Source organism: Labeo rohita, chromosome 7 (assembly GCF_022985175.1).
Source record: "Labeo rohita strain BAU-BD-2019 chromosome 7, IGBB_LRoh.1.0, whole genome shotgun sequence".
Classification (NCBI taxonomy): domain Eukaryota; kingdom Metazoa; phylum Chordata; class Actinopteri; order Cypriniformes; family Cyprinidae; genus Labeo; species Labeo rohita.
The window spans coordinates 17,030,288-17,053,604 of record NC_066875.1 but is presented as its reverse complement, the minus strand read 5'-3'; the positions used below and the strand labels follow the sequence as shown (position 1 = coordinate 17,053,604).

General features: G+C 37.7%; 2 protein-coding genes across 2 annotated transcripts; one reads left to right on the top strand and one right to left on the bottom strand.

Moving 5' to 3' along the window:
* The first annotated feature begins 849 nt into the window (after positions 1-849).
* paqr9 (progestin and adipoQ receptor family member 9) lies at positions 850-7,096 on the top strand. The gene has a single exon (XM_051115236.1). It carries the CDS (start codon positions 2,281-2,283, stop codon positions 3,403-3,405), a length of 1,125 nt encoding a protein of 374 aa, XP_050971193.1. The 5' UTR covers positions 850-2,280; the 3' UTR covers positions 3,406-7,096.
* Positions 7,097-7,516: 420 nt separating this feature from the next.
* pcolceb (procollagen C-endopeptidase enhancer b) lies at positions 7,517-22,907 on the bottom strand. Its single transcript, XM_051115235.1, is given in 10 exon segments — positions 7,517-10,553; positions 11,107-11,277; positions 11,694-11,774; positions 12,775-13,295; positions 17,216-17,352; positions 17,754-17,878; positions 18,160-18,181; positions 18,183-18,419; positions 18,499-18,607; positions 22,750-22,907. Coding segments are annotated over 10 exon segments (1,623 nt in total). The 5' UTR covers positions 22,839-22,907; the 3' UTR covers positions 7,517-10,422.
* Positions 22,908-23,317: the final 410 nt, after the last annotated feature.

Sequence of the window (23,317 nt, the reverse complement as noted above, 5' to 3'; positions counted from 1 at the left end):
AACACTATCCCTACAACTCACTGCCCATCATAGGGCCACCTGTCATGGTTACAGAGGGACACTATAGACTGCTTTATGCTGGAGGACTCAGGAGTTCAGATGGGTGCGTGTTGTGCATAATTTAACAGAGAAGCTAACAGGTTAACAGTCTATGCTGTTTGCTGTGGCAGAGTGATGTCATTGAAGAAATCAGCCTGCCTGGAAATAATAAATGGGTATGTTTATTCAAAATTAAGCTAAAAAAAATTTGAGTTCAAAACATGAGTTTGAGCTCTGACTCAAGATCCTTTCCTGTTCCCTCCTCTTCCAACGTTTCCTGTCTCTCATCCTACTGTTCAGTCTATTAAAGGTGAAAAAATGCTCATTTTAAAAATCGTACAAGGTGGTTTTACAAATGCTCTTATAAGTACATTAGTATTAATATCCCACCACAGTACAGGATACAGCACATTATATATTTATGTATATTTCTTTGAAAGGCAGAGTGAGCAGCTAGCACTGTATTGTGTAAATAAGGCTGCGTTTACACTGTAACAGTTCCTCAGATAGGTTTTTTACTCACATGTGACAGAATGGATATTGTTGCACGTGTAAATGAATCTGCAAGATCATTTCGTTTGAGATCTGAGCCACTTGAGAAACAGTTTTTCTGTAGTACTTAGGAGCTGTAGGCCTTTATCAGTTTTCAGCTCACTACAATATATCATATGTATACAAAATATAAAGTAACTGTTAGTTTAAATGTAGCACAACCTTTTGTTTACTTCTCCAATTGGTCAAAGTGTTCAAAGTTTATAACAGACAGATCCTTTCCCTAAAATACGACTCTGTCATTTGACTTACTGTAAAGTACATAACCTTTGCAGTAAAATAAGGCCTGTAAAACTACTGAAATCAGTCATGTCAGAAGCTATAGCTATAGCCTGTAAATGCCGTAGCCTTAGGCGAGTGTTCTGCGTAGCGTGTGGGGGATAAAGATAGAGAAACAGTACGTAAGTGTCTGTGCGAGAGAGAGAGAGATAAAGAGACAGAGAGAGAGGCTGGCTGCAGACGGGGAATTTGTTGTACAGTTCTAAAGAAGTCATACAGCTCGTGTGACCACAAAACACACATCAGGTTTGTTACGGGTGCTGCGCTGCTTTGCCGGAGCTGGCAACACGGACGCTTTTATCCTGATTAAGTAACGGCAGGACATGAGAGCGCCAGACACACATACAGCACCTCACAGCCGGCATTTGAGCAAGAAGTCAAGGGCAATCTAATGATAAAGGGACTAGGAGCCGGTTGACTGTTTATTTAGAAGTGCTGTCGAGCAGAAACGAAATATCTCCTTCCTGGAAAAGAGCTCGTGCCGGATCACACAGCACCGCAATGCGAATGTCGAGCGAAGGGACCAGTACAACTGCTTCTAACACGGGCGAAAATAGAGGAATTAGCCGCCGCACAGACAGCTGAATCGTGAGAAATGTTCTCTGTTCCTGTTCTGAGGTAAAACATCGCCGTGAGACTGCGTGAAACGGCTGTTTTCAAGATCAGCTACTAATCTACAGCAAGGCATCTTCATATGAGACAGCACGCGATAATCTTTCCGATGAATTATGCACGGCGGAGCATGAATAATACACTGAGGGGTGACGCTCGTTTTCAGAGACCGGCCGGTGCCCGACCGTGTCCCACATGACCTACTTTTAAAAGCTTTAATGCAGGAGAGATGCAGCCGCAGTGAGAAGCAAAAAAGACCTTCAGCACTGAAAAAAACAAGCTCACTGTTTGCTCATATGTGTGGCCGAAATCGTGTGGACCTCAGGTGACATGAACTTGACTTGAACAGTCATCTCTATATAAATGTCCTCGGTGATTGCTGGCGTAATTGTTTTAAAACGAATATACCACGCCGATAGCATTACAGACTTCAGCTAACGGGGAAAAGGGACCCTGGAGCCGTTGACCTTTGCACTTGCAACAGCAGGATTATTTATTTCTGCTAAAACCACAGTCATTTCACTGTGCACATGCTGTTGGGATTTGTATGGGATTGGGATTTGCCGTTGCCATCTGAAATCTGCACAAGAACTCCATAAATGCTTCTAAAGGATTATTAAAATGACATTTGCATCCCTGTGATGTCATACAGTTTGATAATCATGCGTTCTGATAGCAATACTAGTTATTTAATGACTACCTACAACATTGAATGTTGAATGAATCTAATTCAACAATGATTCAAAGCTCAGGAGATATTTTTATTGCTTGTCAGTGAATTTACCTCTCGGTCCAATCATGTGGTCACTTCCATTACTACGTTACACTGACGTTCCACCAAGAGTGACTGAGAACTTCATTTTGTCTGGTTATCGTTTCCCGAACTACAGCCTACGGCAGTGCCTAGCTTCTGCTTTTCGTCCTACCAATGAGACCGGAAACTTCTGGACGCACTTCCTGCCCATCTTTGTGTTCACTTTTCACTTTCTAGAGGTTTTCACGTGGGAAGGAGCGCCGGAACCTAGCGATCCTTTTTTTTACCCTTTCTGGAACTACTTCCTGGGGGTGTTGTACCTGCTGCTAGCCAGCAGTCTGGCGCATCTTCTTAACTCCATGTCACTCATCATTCGTGAAATCTGTTTTTTTGTGGACTATGGGACTATCAGTGCGTATACGGTGGGTTCCTCACTGGCGTATTACTACTACATCCATCCTCAAGCAGGCATACCAGAGATTGGATTCGGTGGACAGAACTCTACCCAAAGGAGGAGCCTGAACGCTGATGAAGAGGCTTGGCCCTCTGCATCTTCTCCGACTCAGTTCCAGCTGTTTTTTGAAAGCCTCTACATCCCATCCTCCTTTCTGGTTGCTATCATATGCGTCATCACCTGCTGTAACACAAGACAGTGCTGGAGGAAGTACCGCTATGCTGTCCGCACACTTGTCTTCCTCCTTCCGTTTTTCATCTCCTCCACTCCAGTCTTCTACCGTCTCCAGAGTACCTCCGCGAGCTCTTTGTCATCCGCCTCCCCTCATTTGTTCTCCACCATGGCTGCCTTCTTCTACCGCCACTGCTTTTGGCTGGTGGTATCTGCCATCTTCAATATCAGTAAGATCCCAGAACGATTTTCTCCAGGGAACTTTGATATCTGGGGTCACAGCCATCAGTGGTTCCATTGCTGCACTTTCCTGTCGATCCTGGATGAGCTGCAAATGATCAAAGTGGAGATACAGGCCCTGCTTCTCAACCCAACTTTGATACTATCACCTGCAATGCCACCTAGGCTCCCTGGACCAACACTCTGTTCCACCTATGGGGTCATGGTGCTTCTGCAGGGGTGCATAGCGTGCATCATTGCCTTGTTTGGCTGGCAGGCATATCAGATCTATGGGCCAGAGCAAAAAAAGCTAAAGGGACATTAGGGGACACTGTCAGGTTTAAAGGATTTCGATTTTTGAACAATGTTTTAATGATTTCTGGAGCATGAACTCTGTCATTTCAATCATTTTAAAAGGGGTCCCTGTTGAAAAAATAAGCATACGCTGGTTAGATATGTTTTGAAGCATGGCAGCTGGTTTGAGCTGGTGTAAGATGGTCCTCAGTTGGTCCTGAGCTGGATTTAAGCTGGTTATGCGCTGGTTTAACCCTAAAATGTATACCTCAGGTCTTTAGCGACCCGGCATCATTTACTACCCTCTCCCTCCTTCATTTTTAAGTTTGATATCTCCTTCTTAGTATTCCTCAATCTATTGATTATAAACAATATAACAAGAAACAAAAAATCTAAAAGTATATATTTTTTGAATTATTTTTTTGGTAAAAAGTGTATTGGGTCGATAGAGACCCGAGGTGTGTAATAGTGTAAGTATATTTTTTATGCGCAACAATATGTAAAGATCTGATGACTCAATACATGGAATTCACCTTTATTCCTCGAGGTGGCACTGTTTAAACTAATCAGGTGCTGGTCCTTATTACCAGCTCAGAACCAGCTTAAACCAGCTCATGACCAACTAAGGGCCAGCTTAAACCACCTGCGATGCTTCAAAACCTAACCAGCATATACTGTTTTTTCAACAGGGATCGGTCACCCAGAAATGATAATTTCATTATTTACTGACCCTCATGTTGTCTAAAAACTCATATGGCTTTCTTTCTTTTGCAAAGCACAAGATATTTGTATTTTTATTAATGGAACCCAAACTTTAAAGCTCTAAGAAGGAGATAAAGGTAACATGAAATTAATGCACATGAGTACACTGGTATCTTCAAAGGCGAGTCGAGTTCCTCAGAAAAAAGAAAGGTTTGTAATAAAATGGTGACATAAATGATGACATAGTTTTCATTTTTGGGTGAACTGTCCCTTGAAGTTTGATATGGTCACATAAAATAAGTGCACAGTAGGCATTATTTTGACAAAAATGTGAATGTTTTAGCAGGTTTCATTGTAAGGACTTTGAGGGAGGCTGTTTTTTTTGCTGTCGGGTGGTCAAAGTCCTTGCTGCTCTGTAATCAGCAAGCTGACTCGGCCACATTTGCTCCCCAGGGGCTGTATTGTTGAGCTTCTAGAAAGTTCTCATAAGTTTCAGTCAAGAGGGGTTTAAAATGACGCATTATTGAGGTTTTACTAGGGCACCTTATATTGTAACACTCTTCATCATTGAAATTCAGTTTCTTAGCCTGTCTATTATCTATCACTGTCTTGCTTTTTCTCTCATCCGCCCACTCACATTTCCTCCCTCTTTTTAACAAACCCTTTAAACAGGAAGTACAGACAAACACAAATAGTTTCAGCCAAAGTGTTTGAAGCAAAGGGAAATGAGAGGGGTGGAGTTTCATGCTGCTTTACATCACCGCAGTGCTAAACTACACCCTTCACAGTTTTTTTTAACAAACATTACATTTCACGTTATGCTATCAATGCTAGTAATTATAGACTTTGATTAAGGTGTGTGGCAGCATAGGTAGTAACCCTATAGATATCAGTTGAAATGCTATATCATAATTTACTGTAACTATGCATTGCTATTGATTGTATACGCTTCTCTATGACTTGACATTTGATTGAAGGCCTTGGTGGTAAGACTGAAAGGAGAAAAACAAAGCCATATCATTGTTAAAAAACATATCAGCAAGTACTGTTTTTACTGTAAAGGCCAGTTTTGAAGACACAGGTTAACTGGAGTCATGGGCTACACAAAAATGTCTGTGGTAAATCGTAGTTACTAATAACTATAGACTAGAAAGTGCTACTAGCTGGCTGTATTCAGCCTTCAGTTGTCACTGGTCTTTTGAACAGCTAGTTGAATTTTCTTTCATCCAATCAGATACTCAGTAAGTGGTGCTCTTTTTAGGGAGTGTGTTAAGTGCTTTAGTGAAACACCTGTTGACAAAACATACAGGTTATTTAGTCTGAGAGTTTGGTGTGGTTTAACAATATTTGTGAATTTCTGTGTGAACATGTCTTTGTTGCTGTGAATGACAAATTGAGGTCATTGATCAATCAGATGTTGTGGCTGTCAAAAAAGATGTTTTGTCTCTGTTGTTCTGTCCTCCAACTTCAAAGTCAGGCAGGCCGAATAGTTGCAATAGGTGTGAGGACATAGTTTTTTTAGTTGTTTATGTGTTTTTGTCTATCACAGGGATTCATTCGTTAGTCATTAATAACTTGGGTTACTATTTGTATCACATAATGAGAAAAGAATTTGTTACATTGCACTGTGTTGCACAAGCGTAGTATTAAAATCTAGACAGAATATATGATTTGCACATAAATGATCTAATGTTTCTGCGCTATAGTCTGTGATTTTAACAGGGACCCAATGTACATCTTTCAACCTGGTTGTCTACAAAATTAGACAACGTTTTACAAATGACAGAGCATTGTTGGACTGTTTGCAAGTTTTGTTTGCTATGGTGCAGGTCTGTCAACTTTGTGCTGTCATGTTGCTCAGCTTGCGCTAACACCTCACACCTGTAATAAGACATATAGTTATACTCTACAGATCAAATGTACAAGAGACTAAACCTGCATCAAATATACTCGCTCTGGAGAAAACACCAAAATATGAATATTTAAAAACTGTGTTTAAATCAGCTTGAGTAGAAATTCTAGTTCTAGAACAGTTTGTCTAGAACAGTTTAGTTCTCAGGGGAGAAGACGGATTCTAGTCTTAATGCACTGGAAGCTATGCTGTATGCCCACTGCTGTAGTGTGAGGTTATAATCATGGTTTACTTGAGTAGAACATGCTAATAAATCTTATTTATTAAGATGTAGGCTTGAACATGAAACTAGAATACCAGTTTAGTGGATATTACTATATAAGAGTTATTGTACTGCTTCTATTTCAATCTGTATCAAAATGAAAACTAGAGATCAATAAATTTAAATGGTAAATAATGTGTCTGTTTCTTTTTAAAAGACTATTTTATGTGTATGAGTTAAATGTTAAGCTGAGAAATCCTTTGAGAGAAGGATATCATATTCACAATTCCATGTCTGCAGGTGTGAATTTGCCTATATTTGCATTTACATATCCGTGTGTGTGTGTTTGTGAGTGAATGACTAATGCTGAGTAACAGGAGTAGCTGGCACTCTTATGTCACAGAACAGGCCATCCCCTCTCTACCTATGTCTACATGCTTTAGGAAGTGAAACACCAAAGCAAGAAACACAAGAATATATCCTGTATATGCAGCACTGACCTCAGATATTCAGATAGACAATAGTGTGAGACAGACACCTTGAATGTGAAAGGGAAATGAATGGAAGGATACATTTTCCATAGGTTTTTTTTTTTTGTTTGGCTGTTTTCCAGCATAAAGTAGACGCTATACACAGCACCTCATTTTACATGTGTCCACTTGATGGAGACATACAGCTGTTTGTTTTCTATTGGCCTGGAACACTTAGTTCAAGGAGGAAATCCTGTGGGGCTCTTTGCACCTTGTTGTCAAAACATACATGTCATGACATGATTGTTTTTACAGTGTAAGAAGCCAAGAGTAGCGTAATAAAATTACTGTAGCGTTCAAGTTCAGGTTCAATAAGATTTTGTATATATTTAAGAGAAATTAATACTTTTATTCAGCAGGGATACATTAAATTGATCAAAAGTGACACTTTTTTTTCTTTCTATGCATGAAAGAATCCTGCAGCATAGCACAACTTTTTCAATAAAGGAGAAGCTCACTTTCAGAATGAAAATGTCCTGATAATTTACTCACCCCTGTGTCATCCAAGATGTTTGTGTCTTTTTTTTTTCAGTCAAAACAAGAAATTAAGGTTTTTGAGAAAGAAACGTTCCAGCATTTTTCTCCATATACTGGATGTCAGTGGTGGTCAGTGGGTTAAAGGTCGATATTGCAGTTTCAGTGCAGCTTCAAAGAACTCTACGTGATTCCAGACGAGAAATAAGGATATTATCTAGTGAAACAACTGGTCATTTTCTAAGGAAAATATAATTTTTAACCACAAATGCTCAGTTTGCACTAGCTCGACCTCACACATTACGGAATCATGCATGTGTGATGTAGGCGAAAGTTTTGACCAAGTGTTTAGGTCATTCCGTGAAATCTGTGCCTTTTCCACTTGGAAAAATTGAAAAAATGTTTAATTAACATTTTTTGAAATATCCATGAAATAAAGATACCTTAAAATGACAAGCAATTGTATTGTGCCTTCTCACGCTATGTAATTTATTATTTTTCTACCTAATGTTTTGGTATTTTTGTCAACCCTGTTACAGACACAAGTGTTACTAGATGCTATATTTAATCAGAACTCATATGGCACTGAATTGACTACGTTTACATGGACATCAGTAGTCTAGTTATTTATCTTGTTCTGAATAAGACAATATTATGATTAAAGGAGAAGTCCACTTCCAGAACAATTTACAAATAATTTACTCACTCCCTTGTCATCCACGATGTTCATGTCTTGCTTTCTTCAGTCACTCCATATAATGGATCAATCCCAGCCGAGGAAGAAGGGTCTTATCTAGCATAACAATAGTTTTTTTTTTTTTTTTAAAAAATAGCACAATTTATATACTTTTTAATGCCAAACGTTTGTCTTGTCTTACTCTGCCTGGACTGTTTTTGTTCCTGTTCATGACAGAAAAACTCCCATCTCATGTTCTCCCTCAACTTCAAAATCACCCTATATCGCTGTTTTACCTTTTTTGTTAAGGGTGTTTGATCTTTTTTGCATGTTCACTTTGCAAAGACTGGGTCGGAGCTTCTGCAATAATGTAGGATGATTTTGAAATGATATTTGAAGTTGAGGGGGAAAATACGGTCAGAGTTTTTCGACTTACCCTAACTGTCTTGAGCCAGAATACACAAAGTTCAGGGAGATCAAGGCAAGACGAGCGTTTGAGAATAAAAAGTATTTAAATTGTATTATTTTAATGTAAATAACCGATCATTTCGCTAGATAAGACCCTTCTTCCTCAGCTGGGATCGTTTACAATCGTATTTGGGATCGTTTGAAGCTGCATTTAAACTGCATTTTGGAAGTTCAAAATTGGGGCACCATATCAGTCCATTATATGGGGAAAAATGCTGAAATGTTTTCCTCAATAAACATAATTTCTTTAGGACTGAAGAAAGAAAGACATGAACATTGTGGATGACAAGGGGATGAGTACATTATCTGTAAATTGTTGTTCTGGAAGTGTACTTCTCCTTTAAGGTGTTACGTGATTTGATTTTAGAATATTCCTTTCATGTTCCCGTTTTACATGTTGTAGTACATAGACCGACACGTCATTATGTCCCCACATCCCCATGTGACGCCATCTGACATTCCGGCTAGAATTTCACATATCAACATATACTGTAATTCGTATTCGTTATGGTGTTATATACAGTTTTGGGTGTTTCCTTTTTAATTAAAGCTTCAAGTTAATTGTTTGTCATGCTATCTGTGTAAACAGATGATGGCGTTGCCGTCAAACAGTTGATCACTACTGTGTGTATCCTGTCGCAAAATGCGGCGAAAAGTCCTACATGACGGTAATAGTGTGATTAAGTGTTGGAATCCTGATGATCCTGATGATGTATCCTCCTAGAAATGATGTCACTGGAATGTACATTATTTTACAAAGGCTTTTTGATGAGGGTAACTGGGCTGATATGAAATCAGGGGACACCAATAAAATGATTTATACTTTATATTAAAAAAATGCATACTTATGCCAAAAACATTGCTTAACAATGACCAGCAACCTTACCAGCATAAATGCTATTTAAATGATTTAAATTAAAATTTATTTAATTGACTTTTTTGATGTAATATTGATGAAAGCATACATAGCACATTTATTTGGTGTTATATTAAATCAATGTTTGATTATTTCTTACGGACGCAAAAGGCACTGAATTTGTGGAATGACCCGTTTACAAAGCAAATGTGCAAAGAAAGTCAAACGCCCTTACCAATAAAGGTAAAACAACGTTGTCAGATGATTTTGCAGTTGGAGGAGAAAATAAGATGCCGTTTTTTGCCAGACAAAGAACTAAAAAAAACCTTTTCCTAATGCTTATGCAATGCGTGAAGACACGCATTCACATCACAGAACTAGTGCAAGATGAGCATTTGTGGTTAAAAAGTATATACTTTTTTTTCTTTTTTTTTAAGAAAATGACAGTTTGCAATTTGGACCATCAACGTGTTGGCCACCATTGAAGTCTAATATATAGAGAAAAGTCTTGGAATGTTTTTTCTCAAAAAGCTTAATATAATGCGACTGGGGAAAGAAAGACATGAACGTCTCGGATGACACAGGGGGTGAGTAAATCATCAGGAAATTTTCATTCTGGAAGTGTACTTTGCCTTTAATAAGAAGTTTCCTGAGGACCAAATCAGCATATTAGAATGATTTCTGAAGGATTATATGATGGTAAAGACTGAAGTATAGCTTTGCCATCACAGGAATAAATTGCAATAAACATATTAAAACAGAAAACAGTTATTTTTTCACTCTTACTGTGTGTTTGGATCAAATAAATGCCGCCTTGGTGAACATAAGAGACTTCTTTCATAAGGAGTTTTATAATTTATAATGAATACATTGTGCCATATCAAAATGTTTGCATAATACATTAAACAGACCTAATATAACCTAATAATACGAACACAATAAACATAAAATGGCATATCACCCTGTACTTTATACCCTGAATATGACAGATAAAGGTTCTGGTGTGATGCATAACATACCACAGATTTAAGAATATTCTGTTAGTATTAGAATTCTCTTAGTATTAGAATATTCACTTAAACTGTTCATATTGTTGCTATTAATAATTAAGGATTTAGTTTATGTGACTTGACCTTTCCCTGCCTGACGAGGTTATGATTAAAGTAGACCAGAGTGGGTGGGATTCGGCTCGATTCCTTCATTGTGACTGGTCAGGGTGGTTGTGAGGTCAACATGTTTTCTTTGCGAGGTTGGCCAGTGCTTTGTCGTGCACTGACTTATGCTGTAGGGCAAAGCTGGATGGGTTCAGAATGCCAAGGCCTTCGTCATTCACCTGGCCCATCAGCACATAGTTCGATCCTATGAAGTAAATTCACAATGATTATTAGACCATGAAAAAACAAAAGGTCAGTGAAATGATCAAAAACATGAACCAGTGACATATTCTTAAAGTGACAGTTCACCCAAAAATAAAAATTCTGTCATTAATTACTCACTCTCATGTCGTTTCAAACCTGTAAGACCTTTGTTCATCTTCAGAACACAAACTAAAATATTTTTGATGAAATCTGGGACCTGTCTGACCCTGCATAGACAGCAACGCAACTACCACGTTCAAGGCCCAGAAAGGTAGTAAGGACATCATTAAAATAGTCCATGTGACATCAGTCATTCAAAAATACTTTTTGTGCGCAAATCCAGGGTAACAAAGCTGTTGGATTTCATCAAAAATATCTTAATTTGTGTTCTGAAGATAAACAAAAGTCTTATGGGTTTGGAACAACATGAGAGTGAGTAATTAATGACAGAATTTTCATTTTTGGGTGAACTATCCCTTTAAATGTTGTATAGTAATAGAAGAGTCATGAAAGAGTGCTTGTGGTTGAACTGATTTTGCGTGTGTTTCTTTCACCTTTAAGCAGTGATGGACACTTCATGCACGTTGCTCTCAGTGTGGTAGATCTGGTGGGTCCTCTCTTTTTGAACTGAAGTTTACCTGCCTTATAGACCTTAATGATGGACACCTCAACTTCAGCACTTCCTTGAGATTGAGGGGTCAGTGATGTCACTTTACCGGTCAATACTGTGGGAGACACAAAGGAAGATCATTTGAGAAAACAGATGATTGTATGCTTCTGATGTGCAATCGAAAATTGCATGCCGATTCCAATAAAAAGTAGTACAAAAAGATCCTATTAGTAAATAATAATATTAAAGTAATGAAACATTAAATACGCAAGGTAAATAATTATTAAATATTAATTTTTTATATTGTTATAGTTTTGAGTCTTGACCATTGCATTAGCTGTTTGCTATAAGCACTGTTCTAAGATCCATCATTACACCATCATTACTGTGCGAACAGCTGTCTGCAAAATGACTGTCTTCCTATGAGTCTACAGAAAAGCCTCTGGGGTCCATGTCTGTGACATGTGATTAGGGGAGAATGAAGTAGACAGAAATAGCAGGATGAAAGAGATATAAATGAAGCACACTCACCAAAATGACTGGGGCAGAAGCGGGTCATGAGAGTGCCTATTCTCTTGCATGATAGGGAACACAGCGGGTTGCTCACTGAGGCTTGGAAGAAACAAATAAAATCATGTAGTCTAGTGCACAGAGAAAAAAATACAGTTAAAGTCAAAAGTTTACATACACCTTGCAGAATCTGTAAAATGTTAATTATATTACCAAAATAAGAAAGAGCACACAAAATGCATGTTATTTTTTATTTAGTACTGATCTGAATAAGATATTTTACATAGAAGATGTTTAAATATAGTCCACAAGAGAAAATAATAGTTGAATTTATAAAAATGACCCTGTTCAAAAGTTTACATACGCTTGATTCTTAATACTGTTTTTGCCTGAATGATCCACAGCTGTTTTTTTTTGTTTAATGATATTTGTTCATGATTTTTTTATTTATTTTGCCTACATATCTCATTTAGTACTGACTTTCAGAAGCTACAGAAGATACTTACATGTTTCCCAGAAGACAAAATCAGTCAAATTTACCCTGATTCAAAAAGTTTTCACCCCCTGGCTCTTAATGTATTGTGTTTCCTTTTGAAGCATCACTGAGTGTTTGAACCTTCTGTAATAGTGGCATATGAGTCCCTCAGTTGTCCTCAGTGTGAAAAGATCTCAAAATTATACAGTCATTGTTGGAAAGGGTTCAAATACACTAAAATGCTGAAAAACCAAAGAATTTGTGGGACCTGAAAGATTTTTCTAATGAACAGCAGGCGGTTTAACTGTTCAGGACAAACAAGGGACTCATGAACAACTATGATTAAACAAAAAACACAACTGTGGATCATTCAGGTAACAACACAGTATTAAGAATCAGGTGTATGTAAACAGGGTCGTTTTAATACATTAAACTATTATTTTCTCTTGCTGACTTTATGTAAACATCTTTTATGTGACATATCTTATTCAGGTTAGTACTAAATAAAAAAAATAGCATGCATTTTGTATTATCCATCTTATTTTGATGAAATAATTAACATTTTGCAGATTCTGCAAGGGGTGTGTACTTATATATTGCACTGTGACACACATAAGCATTTTGTACCTGCTGTTGTTGTTGTTGTTTTGTTCCCAGGTTTTGAGGTGGGACTAGTCTTTGGTTTTGTTGTTGGTTTGACACCAGGCTTTACTTTTGGCTTTGCTGTAGTACTGGTTGGTTTTGGTGTGGGTTTAGGTGTAGGCTTCTTTGTAGGTTTTGCTGGCACTCTTACAGCAGGTTTTGGTGTGATTCTTGCACGAGGTCTTGTTGGGGGAGTAGGTCTAACTGGTTTGGGCTTGGGTGCAGGTTTTGCTCTCGGCTTAGGAGTTGGTCTGGGTGGTACAGGTTTAGATGGTCTTGAGGGAGCTTTTGGTGTAGGCTTAATTTTAGGCTTAGTTCTTGCTGGTGGAGTCGTGGGTTTAGCAGCTGAAGCATCTACTCTTGGTCCATGTACTGTGTCCAGGGTAGCAGTGGCTGTGCGGGAGCCGCGTGGGACACTTTGGTAATGAGCCACAAAGCCTGCAGCTGTCACACTTAGATCTGATACAAAGTGCACCAGCAGCTCGTTTGCATTGGTCACAACCGGACTACAAAAGAGATACAAAGAACATTATTTCAATGATAAAACTATTGCAAATAAGTGCTTCAGGAATGAGCTCTAAATCCCGAAAACAAGTTTTTTTTGAACTCCCAGATCCATCTTCCCTAAGTCAACCCTGTTGAAAAACCAGCATATGCTAGTTGGTTTGAGCTGGTTTAAGCTAGTCATGTGCTTGCCCTAAGCTGGTTGAGCAACTAGCTCCTGCTCAGGGCCATCTTAAACCAGCTCATGACCAACTAAGGATCAGTTTAAACTAGTCTAAATCCAGTGTTGGGAAGGTTACTTTGGAAATGTAATACAGTAGGTTACAGATTACAAGTTGACCTATTTAAAATGCGATAAGTAGAGTAACTATTTCAATTACTTTATTAAAGAGAGGTATAAAGCTAATTCATGCATTCTGAGTTATTTACACTGTTAAAGAGTTGGATTGCAATGCTAAATTTGGCCAAAATGTCAAAAAACGATTTGGACGTATGACAGAGTATTTCTGTGCCAAATACACTCCTTCCAGGTTCGTACAAGTTCGGTAATGTTTTTCTTTTTTTCCGATCATGCTCTTCATGACCCCAGCATGAACAACGGATGCAATTAGTTTTTCCAGGGCAGCAACAGACTTTCACAGGTGTGTTTGCTTGTTCCCGTCATTTCGGTGACGAGTGTTTTACCAAAACCAAAAAATTGTGATTTCTTGTTGCATTATTGCATTAATAAAAAGAGAAGTATAAGCATTTTTATGAAGTTCCAAGTGGCCAACCAAAGGGATCACTAACCACTATAATGGTGAGTTCAAACAAAAAAAATATTTGAGGAAAATTAACATCAATTTATTATCAGTTTATTAGCTTATGTGATGTTCTCAGATTTTTCAGTCATATTGACAATTCAACATTCAAGATGATTTTGGGAAACGAGTGAATGCAACTAGAAAATTATGACTTTTGAAGTGGAGAAAATGAGTAAAAAGACTAAGAATTGCCCAGCCTCCCTTTTCTTCATCTATTGTTATGTTGCACATTAGCAGCATTTTAGTGCACCGCTGCCTCTCACTGGTTTATTAATGTAAGTGTCATTTCTTTGTGGTTACTTGAATAGTTTAAGTAAGTGTAACTCAAAGTAGTAAGTAAATTGTTTAATTTGCCTTGAAATTAGCTGTAACTTAATACAACCTAGTAAGTATAACTACTAAGTAAAGATATCTAATTATATCTAAGTAAGGTAAACTGTTGGATTTTACAGTGTAAAACTAAAAACTTTTTGGAGATATGAAGGATGCAATACTACTCTATAGGTACTCAAGATTAACAAATTGGGTGAAAGATTGGGTGAGACATCAGTTAGGGTTATGTCCCCTTTAAAGTAGTGTAACTGATTACATCTGATTACTTTTTGATTACTTTTCTAAATTTACATTTAGTCATTTAGTTGCTTTTATCCAAAGTGACTTACAAATGAGGACAACAGAAGCAATCAAACCAACTTTCAAAATCCTTCATCATTATAATAATTTAATTTTAAAGCACAGCAACCACAAAATCAGACTTTAGCACCTCTTTTTACTTTGAGATCGTTCTGAGGTTAAATACAGATTTGAAATCATAACAAAAAATAGTAAATATTTAGTAAATAAATATTCAGATGTAACCCCCCTTTGTATTTGTTATTGCAACTGTAATTAAATTACACATTTCTTTTATTAACTGTAACAGATTAAAGTTACATTTGTTTTGTAATTACTCTAAATTACGTAACGCTGTTACAGCACATGTAACTAGTTACTCCCCAACACTGCTCAAACCAGCTGCCATTGCATATGCTGGGTTTTTTTCCAACAGGGAACATGTTTTTGGTTAAACACCTGAAATAAATTCAGTAGAATACTTTCACATTTTATTCTATGACATAACATACTTCAGTAATATGCCACTTGGTACTACAGAGATTGTTGGTGACATTAAATGTCATTATGCCAAATAGGTAAACTCATCTACTTGGTATATTTGCACTCAAACTATTCTTAAACTTTCCAGTGTGTAGATTTTAAATAATATTAAAAGATTTGCCAGAAGCTCAGCAGTGGTGAAACTGAGGTTGTACAACCATGGCATACTTTGTTTATCCCCTAACTTCAGCTTTTTAACTTCTGGTTTGTAAGTTGTGTTCATTTGTGATTATCTTGATGAACTAAATGTGGCAGAACCATAAACCACAAAGCAAATTTTCTGCAATAATCCAAAAGCCAATAGAAAAATCCTGTTGGCTTTCTGTCAAGGTAAACAGGATAATGCTAACTAAGCGTTGGCCTACATCCCTGCATCATCCCTCTGTTGGACATTATTTATATTACATAAACAGCCTTAAAGGTGTTTATATATTTGCCTGTTGTATCTCTGAATGGGGTCTACATGGGATTGGGTCAATCTAAAACAAGCACAGTTACATGTTGATTTCTAAATATCAACTACAGTGGTCAACATTTGAAGTGGATCAAAGAAGTTGTCATAGGACAAGAATGGGTATTGTTTTGGTTTTAGGACAACTTAATGAAATGTTTTATTCCACTTTAAGTGTTGACTACTATAGTTGGCTGTTGAGGAAAACCTGTTTAATGATATGACAACTGTCTTGGACTTATACTGACACCTAGTGGCCTGGATGGAGCATCAGGCAAAGCAGCAGTTTTTGGGTAATATGCTATTAGCAGTCAACCATGATTAATTTAATATATGAATGAAAATGTCCATTATGTGAGATCTGAGGCCCCCTGAGGCAATATGGGCTACTAATATAACTGCATCTCAGCTGGGTAAACATGATTTAGAAAATGTAAGTGTTTATTCAAGGGCTTTAGGGATAGAAACAAATAAAGTCCCACTGAGGCAGTATCAACTGTTTTTTAAAAATATAGAGTATGTTATTATATACAGTTTTATTAGGCCCAGCTCCAGAATCAAATCACAGAGGGTGCTACCTAAATTAGTGAGGGTTATATATTATCTATATATAATAGTAGGTTCCGTTTATAATCACTAAAAAGTTGTCACTCATCTCACTTTGTGATTTCACAAAGGTACATCATAATCTCTCTCATTTACAGCGTCTACTTTGTTACAATGAGGTGATTAGTGCTGAACACGATAACTTTACCTCAACAAAAAATCCGATTTGAGCGGTGAGTGGATTTAAACTTAAACGTCTCTGAAAACAACAGATATGTCTGTGATTGCTACATTGCTCAACGCAACACGTTGAAACAGAAATCAATCTCCAAAGCGCAAACAATAACGCAAACTGGATAGTTTGCTAATTCTGCAATGAATCGACATTAGGTATAGATTTAACTAAGGGTGCTATTGATTTCGTTGAGGGTGCTTAGCACCCTCTAGCACCCCGTTTATAATATGATACAGAATACTGAGATGCAAATAGTATCTGTTACTACTACATATACTGTAAGTACAAATTGCATCTAGCACTATTTACACTTTTTCTTTGCTATTTACACTTAGTGTAAAAAGAATATATTGTTATTTATCACAGATTTATTTGGGATTAAAACTTTATAAGAAGAACAGATTACAGAGTGCATCTTTAAAGTTAACATCCAACGTTATCAGCACTTCATAGACCTTCCAAAAAAGGTCTATGAAGAGTACAAGTACAAAGGTCATATTTTTGAAACAGATAACTGTGCACAGAGGAAGTATTTCCTAATTGGGAAGCACATTCTTTCACTAAGCTGAAAGGTTAGGATGACTGACCTTGCAGAAATCAACATCCTTTTCCTGTGTAGATAAACTAAATTCAAAATCCCTTGTCCTTAGAAATGGTGTTTGAAGGACCTGTTAAATGTCATAGCGTATGAATAGATTTGAAAGATATCTGGTGCATTGTGTTTGCACTCACTCTGGAACCATGTCTCCGCAGAATTTGCCAATACGCCGAGAGTCGTCCGTCTCACCCCCATTGAACAAGGCCACGTAGTCATAACGGCAGTATGTGTCTAATTCCAAGTCCAGCTTCTCAAACTTAACCTCAATCACCTGGGTATGTACAGATGCACACACACACACACACACACACACACACACATTCACACTTTGATATGCAGTTATGTAAGTAAAAAGCTAATTTTCTGAAACATGTATAAAGGTTCTTTCATGCACTTTTCATGCCGGTCTCTCACTCTCTCTCTTTCCATGTCCCACCTTACCCACTTTTTCTGAATGAGGTCTTTCATATATACTGTTTATGCTGTCATCATAAACACACACTAGAGCTCAAATTCATCCACATGCACAAAATCCCCTATAGCAGCACGTCTCTAGCAAACCTAAATATAATTAGCTCTCGGATGACTTAACGATTGCTAATGACTTAACAGATTGAGAGTAGACAAATGCAAAAGAGAAAAGGAGCTGTGAATTGATCTTTGCAGGCTGACCATGTTGGGCTCCACAGATATGTGCCAAGAGCAGCTGATGCCTGCTGGGTAATCAGATTCTGGCCAGTTCGGTGTCTTCACTGAACCCTGAGGCTTCGTCAGTCTGCCACCACAGAACTGATTCTCTGTAGGGAGTAGGGTGGAAATAGAATTAGAAAGACGGATATTTATGACAACACACACACACACTACTTTTTTTGTGAAGTGGGAGAGAGAGAAGGGGGTGGGATCGGGAAAGGTCCACAAGCCGGGATTCGAACTCGGGATGCCCACAGTGCAACAGCACTATATGTCGGCACGCTAACCAAGAGGCTATTGGCGCTGACACTACTTTTTTTTTTTAAGTATTTAGGAGGTAGATCTAGACTGTGTTATCAAATGCAAAATTTCTAAAATGTCATCCTACCATCAACATGTGGTTTCCCCCCCACTGAAGTAAGCCAGAAATCCTCTTCCTCCTGTGCTGCTGTCAGACCCCATCTCCAGCATCATGGTGTTAGAGGTGGAGATGAGGGCTCCGGGTCGGAACGTCCCACAGAACCTGCCCAGTTTCTGGACTGTGTACGAGTGTCCATTATAGACATCCACGTAGTCATAACGGCAGGTGGGATCTGCCTCTAGATCAAAGATCCTGAACTGGAGCATCACAACATTACCTTCTGGAACCTGATGGAAGAGGAGACGTGATGATAATGTAAGGTTTGAAACAGTGGAAAGCAAAAGAATCTGAAGGTGATGAACTTACTGTGATGTACCAGGTGCATTTGGAGTTTGGTTTATAATGAGAGGGAAAACCCTCACTAGCCACAAACCCTGAGTCTGTCGTCAAATGACCACCACACAGGAATATGGGCCTGGAAAGCATGGAGGAATATTATATACAGTGCTACTAGAAAAAAAGAACATGATCAAACAAAGGAGACCAAAATATACTTTGTCATTTATTTATTGAGAAAAAAGATCCAGTGTTACATATCTGTGAGTGGCAAAAGTATGTGAATCTTTGCTTTTAGTATCTGGTCTGACCCTGTTTTACAGCAATAACTGCAGGTAACGTTTATGTAACTGCTGATCAGTCCTGCACAACCACTTGGTGAAATTTTAGCCCATTCCTCGTCAGTACAGAACTCTGTGATGTTGGTGGTGGGTGTCCTCCTATATATGAACTGCTTGCTTCAGGTCCTTCCACGACATTTCAGTTGAATTAAGGATCGGACTTTGACTAATCTATTCCAAAACATTAACTTTGGTCTTCTTTAACCGTGGTTGTGTTTGTGTCGTTGTCTTGCTGCATGACCCATTTTCTATTGAGATTCAGTTCTCTGACAGATGTCCTGTTTTTTTTCCTTTAGAATTAGCTGGTATAATTCAGAATTTGTTGTTCCATCAATCTGTCCTGGCCCAGATGCAACCAAACAGGCCCAAACCATGATACTGCAACCACCATGTTTCACAGATGGGATAAGGTTCTTATGCTGGAATGCACTGTTCTTCTCTCTTCAAATATAACGCTTCTCATTTAAACCAAAATCGTATATTTTGGTCTCATCTGTCCACAAAACATTTCTCCAGTAATCCTGTTCTGTTTGGAGAGCAGTGGTTTTCTTTTTGCATCTCTGCTATGCACACCATGGTTGTCCAGTGTTTTTCTGATGATGGACTCGTGAACATTAACATTAGCCAATGTAAGAAAGGGTTTTAGTTACTGAAGAGTTTACCCTGGAGTCCTTTGCAACCTTACGGACTGTTATGCGCCTTGCTTTTGGAGTGATCTTTGTTGGTTTACCACTTCTGGGGAGGTAACAATAGTCTTGGATTTGTACACATTTGTCTGTGGCTTTGTGAAGTCCAGACTCTTTAGAGATGGTTTTGTAACCTTTTCTAGCCTGATGAGCAACAGCAACTCTTTTTCTGATGTCCTCAGAGACCTCCTTTGTTCATGCCATGATACACTTCCAAAAACATGATCAGACTTTGATAGATCCTCCTTCTCTAAATAAAATAGGGCAGACACGGGCACATAATAAGGGGCAATATTTGCCTCCTGGAACTGATTTCCAGGGGCATTTTTTACATTTGTGAGGGCATCTTATTATTATAATCACCATACTATGTTGTCTTTAATGTCAAATACTTACATTTACCCAATTACTTGAGTCAGTATTTTAAACTTTTGTCAATAACAATAGACTGTTTAAAATTGTAACTATTATGGCAAAAATAATAACTGTAGATTATTGCTCTTTATATTGTAATAATGAATATTAAAGGGGTCATCGGATGCCCATTTTCCATAAGTTGATATGATTCTTTAGGGTCTTAATGAAAAGTCTATAATATACTTTGGTTAAAAATTCTCAGTGGTTGTGTAAAACAACACCCTTATATTTATTTATTTTTATTTATTTTATATAGTTTAATGATTAAAACGTGCAATTACTTAGTAACCATTCCATCAAAATGTAACATTACTTTTAGAGAGAACTGGTGAAATTAACTCCTTGAATGTTATATAAACCAAAGAGCATTTTTTTTTTTTTTTTTTTTGTTGCACGTTTACACAGTTCCTTACACGGCTATCATATGTTATGATCTTATATAACACAAGAAGTAACCTTTACATCTTGATTCTGGGCTATTTCAAGCAGAGGCTTGTTTTACAGTACTCAAAAATCATCCCATTCTGAGGGGATTGTTCCTTTAAATGCAAATGAGCTCTGCTTGCCCCGCCCCTCTCTTCTCTCTGTGGAGTGACGCACCTGTTTACTTTAGCTGCATTTAGCCGCATTTAGCCACGTTTAGCCGCTAAACTTGCTAACTGGCACGTTATTAGGAAAGGTGATCACAAAGATTTATAAAAAAAACCCTCATGCTCACTTCTGCTGTAAGTGAAGCTGCATCACGAATGATTCGCGCAAACATAGGCGCATTTATGTAGATCGGGAGGCGCATTCCCTTCACAAACAAACTTAATCCACTGCATCTTCAGCGGCTCAGATGTCGAGTAAATGACGACCACTATGTTCATTATTACATCCAGCAACACAGCACCTAAATCTCTCAATCGGAGATATTCTTGTCTAACTTACATCCCTGCTCCGGCATCGAAACAATGGAGGTCGGACTGTGACAGCTGGTCTGAGGTAAGACGCTCATGTCAATCAATTATCGGGGGAACGTTCATTCATTTTTACATTTCATTAATCGTAATACATTGTTTAATTGTGCAGGGGCATTTTTTGCCCCTTTTTCTTGAATTTATGTGGCATTTTAATTAATTTTCATGGCATTTTTCAACAAGCCCTCCTTCATTTGCAACCCTGCCTGATAGTCATCCCACTGTTTGAAAACACCACAGATGAACTCTGATTTCACCTTCAAATTAACAGGTAACCCTAGAAATTCACATACTTTTGCCACTCACAGATATGTAACATTCGATCATTTTCCTGGATAAATGAATGACAAACAAAATATTTTTTGTCTCATTTGTTTGATTGGGCTTTCTTTGTCTGCTATTAAGGACTAAAAATCTAATATTTGAAAAGTTAAAAAGATTTGTAACAATATAGATGTCTTTACTGTAACTTTCGATTAGTAATCCTTGCTAAAAGTACACATTTCTTAAAGCATGATTAAAGAACTAAAGCTGTCAAATAGTAGTGTAAATATTATTCCAATAAACTCACATATACATTTCATTTAGTTTTTCAACACAAGAATGTGTAAACAAACACATAAACCATTTTAAATAGTACCAGTCACTGCTTATTAAAATTCTCTATATGGTGTGTGGATGCTTTATTTACTTTCTTCAGTGGGTTATTTTTGGATCCTGTTCCCACATTTGTAGTACTTTGAAAATTTAATACTGCTAGTTCTGTGTTATTAGTAGGAAATAAACAAACCACAGCCAACTGAACAGCCTCGCTCACAGAGAGAACCACTGAGCTCATTTAGATGTTTTTTTATAATGGTTTTCCTGGTGTTGAGTAAGTCTTGTCAGCAAATCTATCCGGTCACATACATAAGCTGACACTGTCTTTCTCCCTCACAACATTTTTGTCACACACATAAAAAAGGAATCAGAATCAGGAACAAAGCGAATAATGAAATTCAGATAATATCAAAAAAACAAAACCATGCATATTTAAAAACCTTCAAAAGCCTACTGACAAAAAAAGCAGCATGTCACACATGAGCTTGTTTTATTCAGCACTGATCAAAGCTATCGCTTAATTAAATAGGTGCTGCCTTAATTGTCTGGCTGCAGAATAATGCATGAATTTAACAATTAAGACTAAGAAACCAATGTGGTGGGTTTTGTGGCACCTCATAAATACTGTACAGTTTGAGCTGAACAACAGAGTAATAAAAACTCCACAACAAAAGAACTAGGACATTTTTGTTGATACTGTAAAACACACCTCTGCTTGAAATAGCCCAGAATCAAGATGTAAAGATTACTTTTTGTGTTATATAAGATCATAACATATGATAGCCGTGTAAGGAACTGTACAACAACAAAAAAATAAACTGCTCTTTGATTTATATAATATTCAAGGAGTTCATTTCACCAGTTCTATCTAAAAGTGGTTACATTTTCATAGTTTACCAAGTAATTGCACATTTTAATCACTAAACTATATATATATATATATATATATATATATATAAATCTGACCTTAAAATAAGGTGTGACCTAAAAAACTTAAAAGATGGTCCTGAATCGAACTTATCTTGACTTGAAAAATACAATAATTAAATCTGACCAACACTGTTCAGGACATTAAGTGTTTCCTGTCTAATTGAGGGTTGCAGAGAAACGTAGTAATCAATGTTTCCTCGAACTGTATTTGTGTTTTATTTCCAGCTCCAATCCTGCTGCTTTATGGGAGGCTTAGATGATAACATCTCCTGCTAAATGCTTGCATTCACTCACTCACTCACTCACTCACACACCCACACGTGTACACACAAACCTTCACGCACTTACCTTGTGAAGTTGGTCTGGCTTTGTCCATGCACCCATCCTAACCCCAAAAACAGAAGCCCCAAATGCCACACGCACAAACCACCCCACATCCTTCTTCTCAAAGAGGCACAGAGAACGAGTCAGTGAGGGAACGAAGGATGGGGCGAGTTTAAGGGCGTGGAGGACGACAGGAGGAGGATTGAAAGAGGGACTCGAGGCAGAGAAATTAGAAAAAAGTGAGAAGGGGAGGAATTGTGTATCCCAGACACCACTGCTATTAAATCAGTGAGACAAACATTTAAAATTGAATGAAAACTTGCACAACCAAAAAAAAACACACCAGCCATCCTTCGTTACCACAGCTCTTTGTCTGGTTTTCTGTATGAGATATGCCTATTCACTGAGTTGTATTTTAGGGGTAAATTATGTGTTTTCCTTGTTTGTTGAATGTCAGACATATATTATGTTGAAAAGTGCAAATACGTGCAGATAAACAACATAACTAGTGAAAGAAATGTTCAGTTCTCTTTGTGGTTATATACTGTAGATCTTTTTCTCTCTCGTTAGGCCTGTCGTTACATTGCGGTCC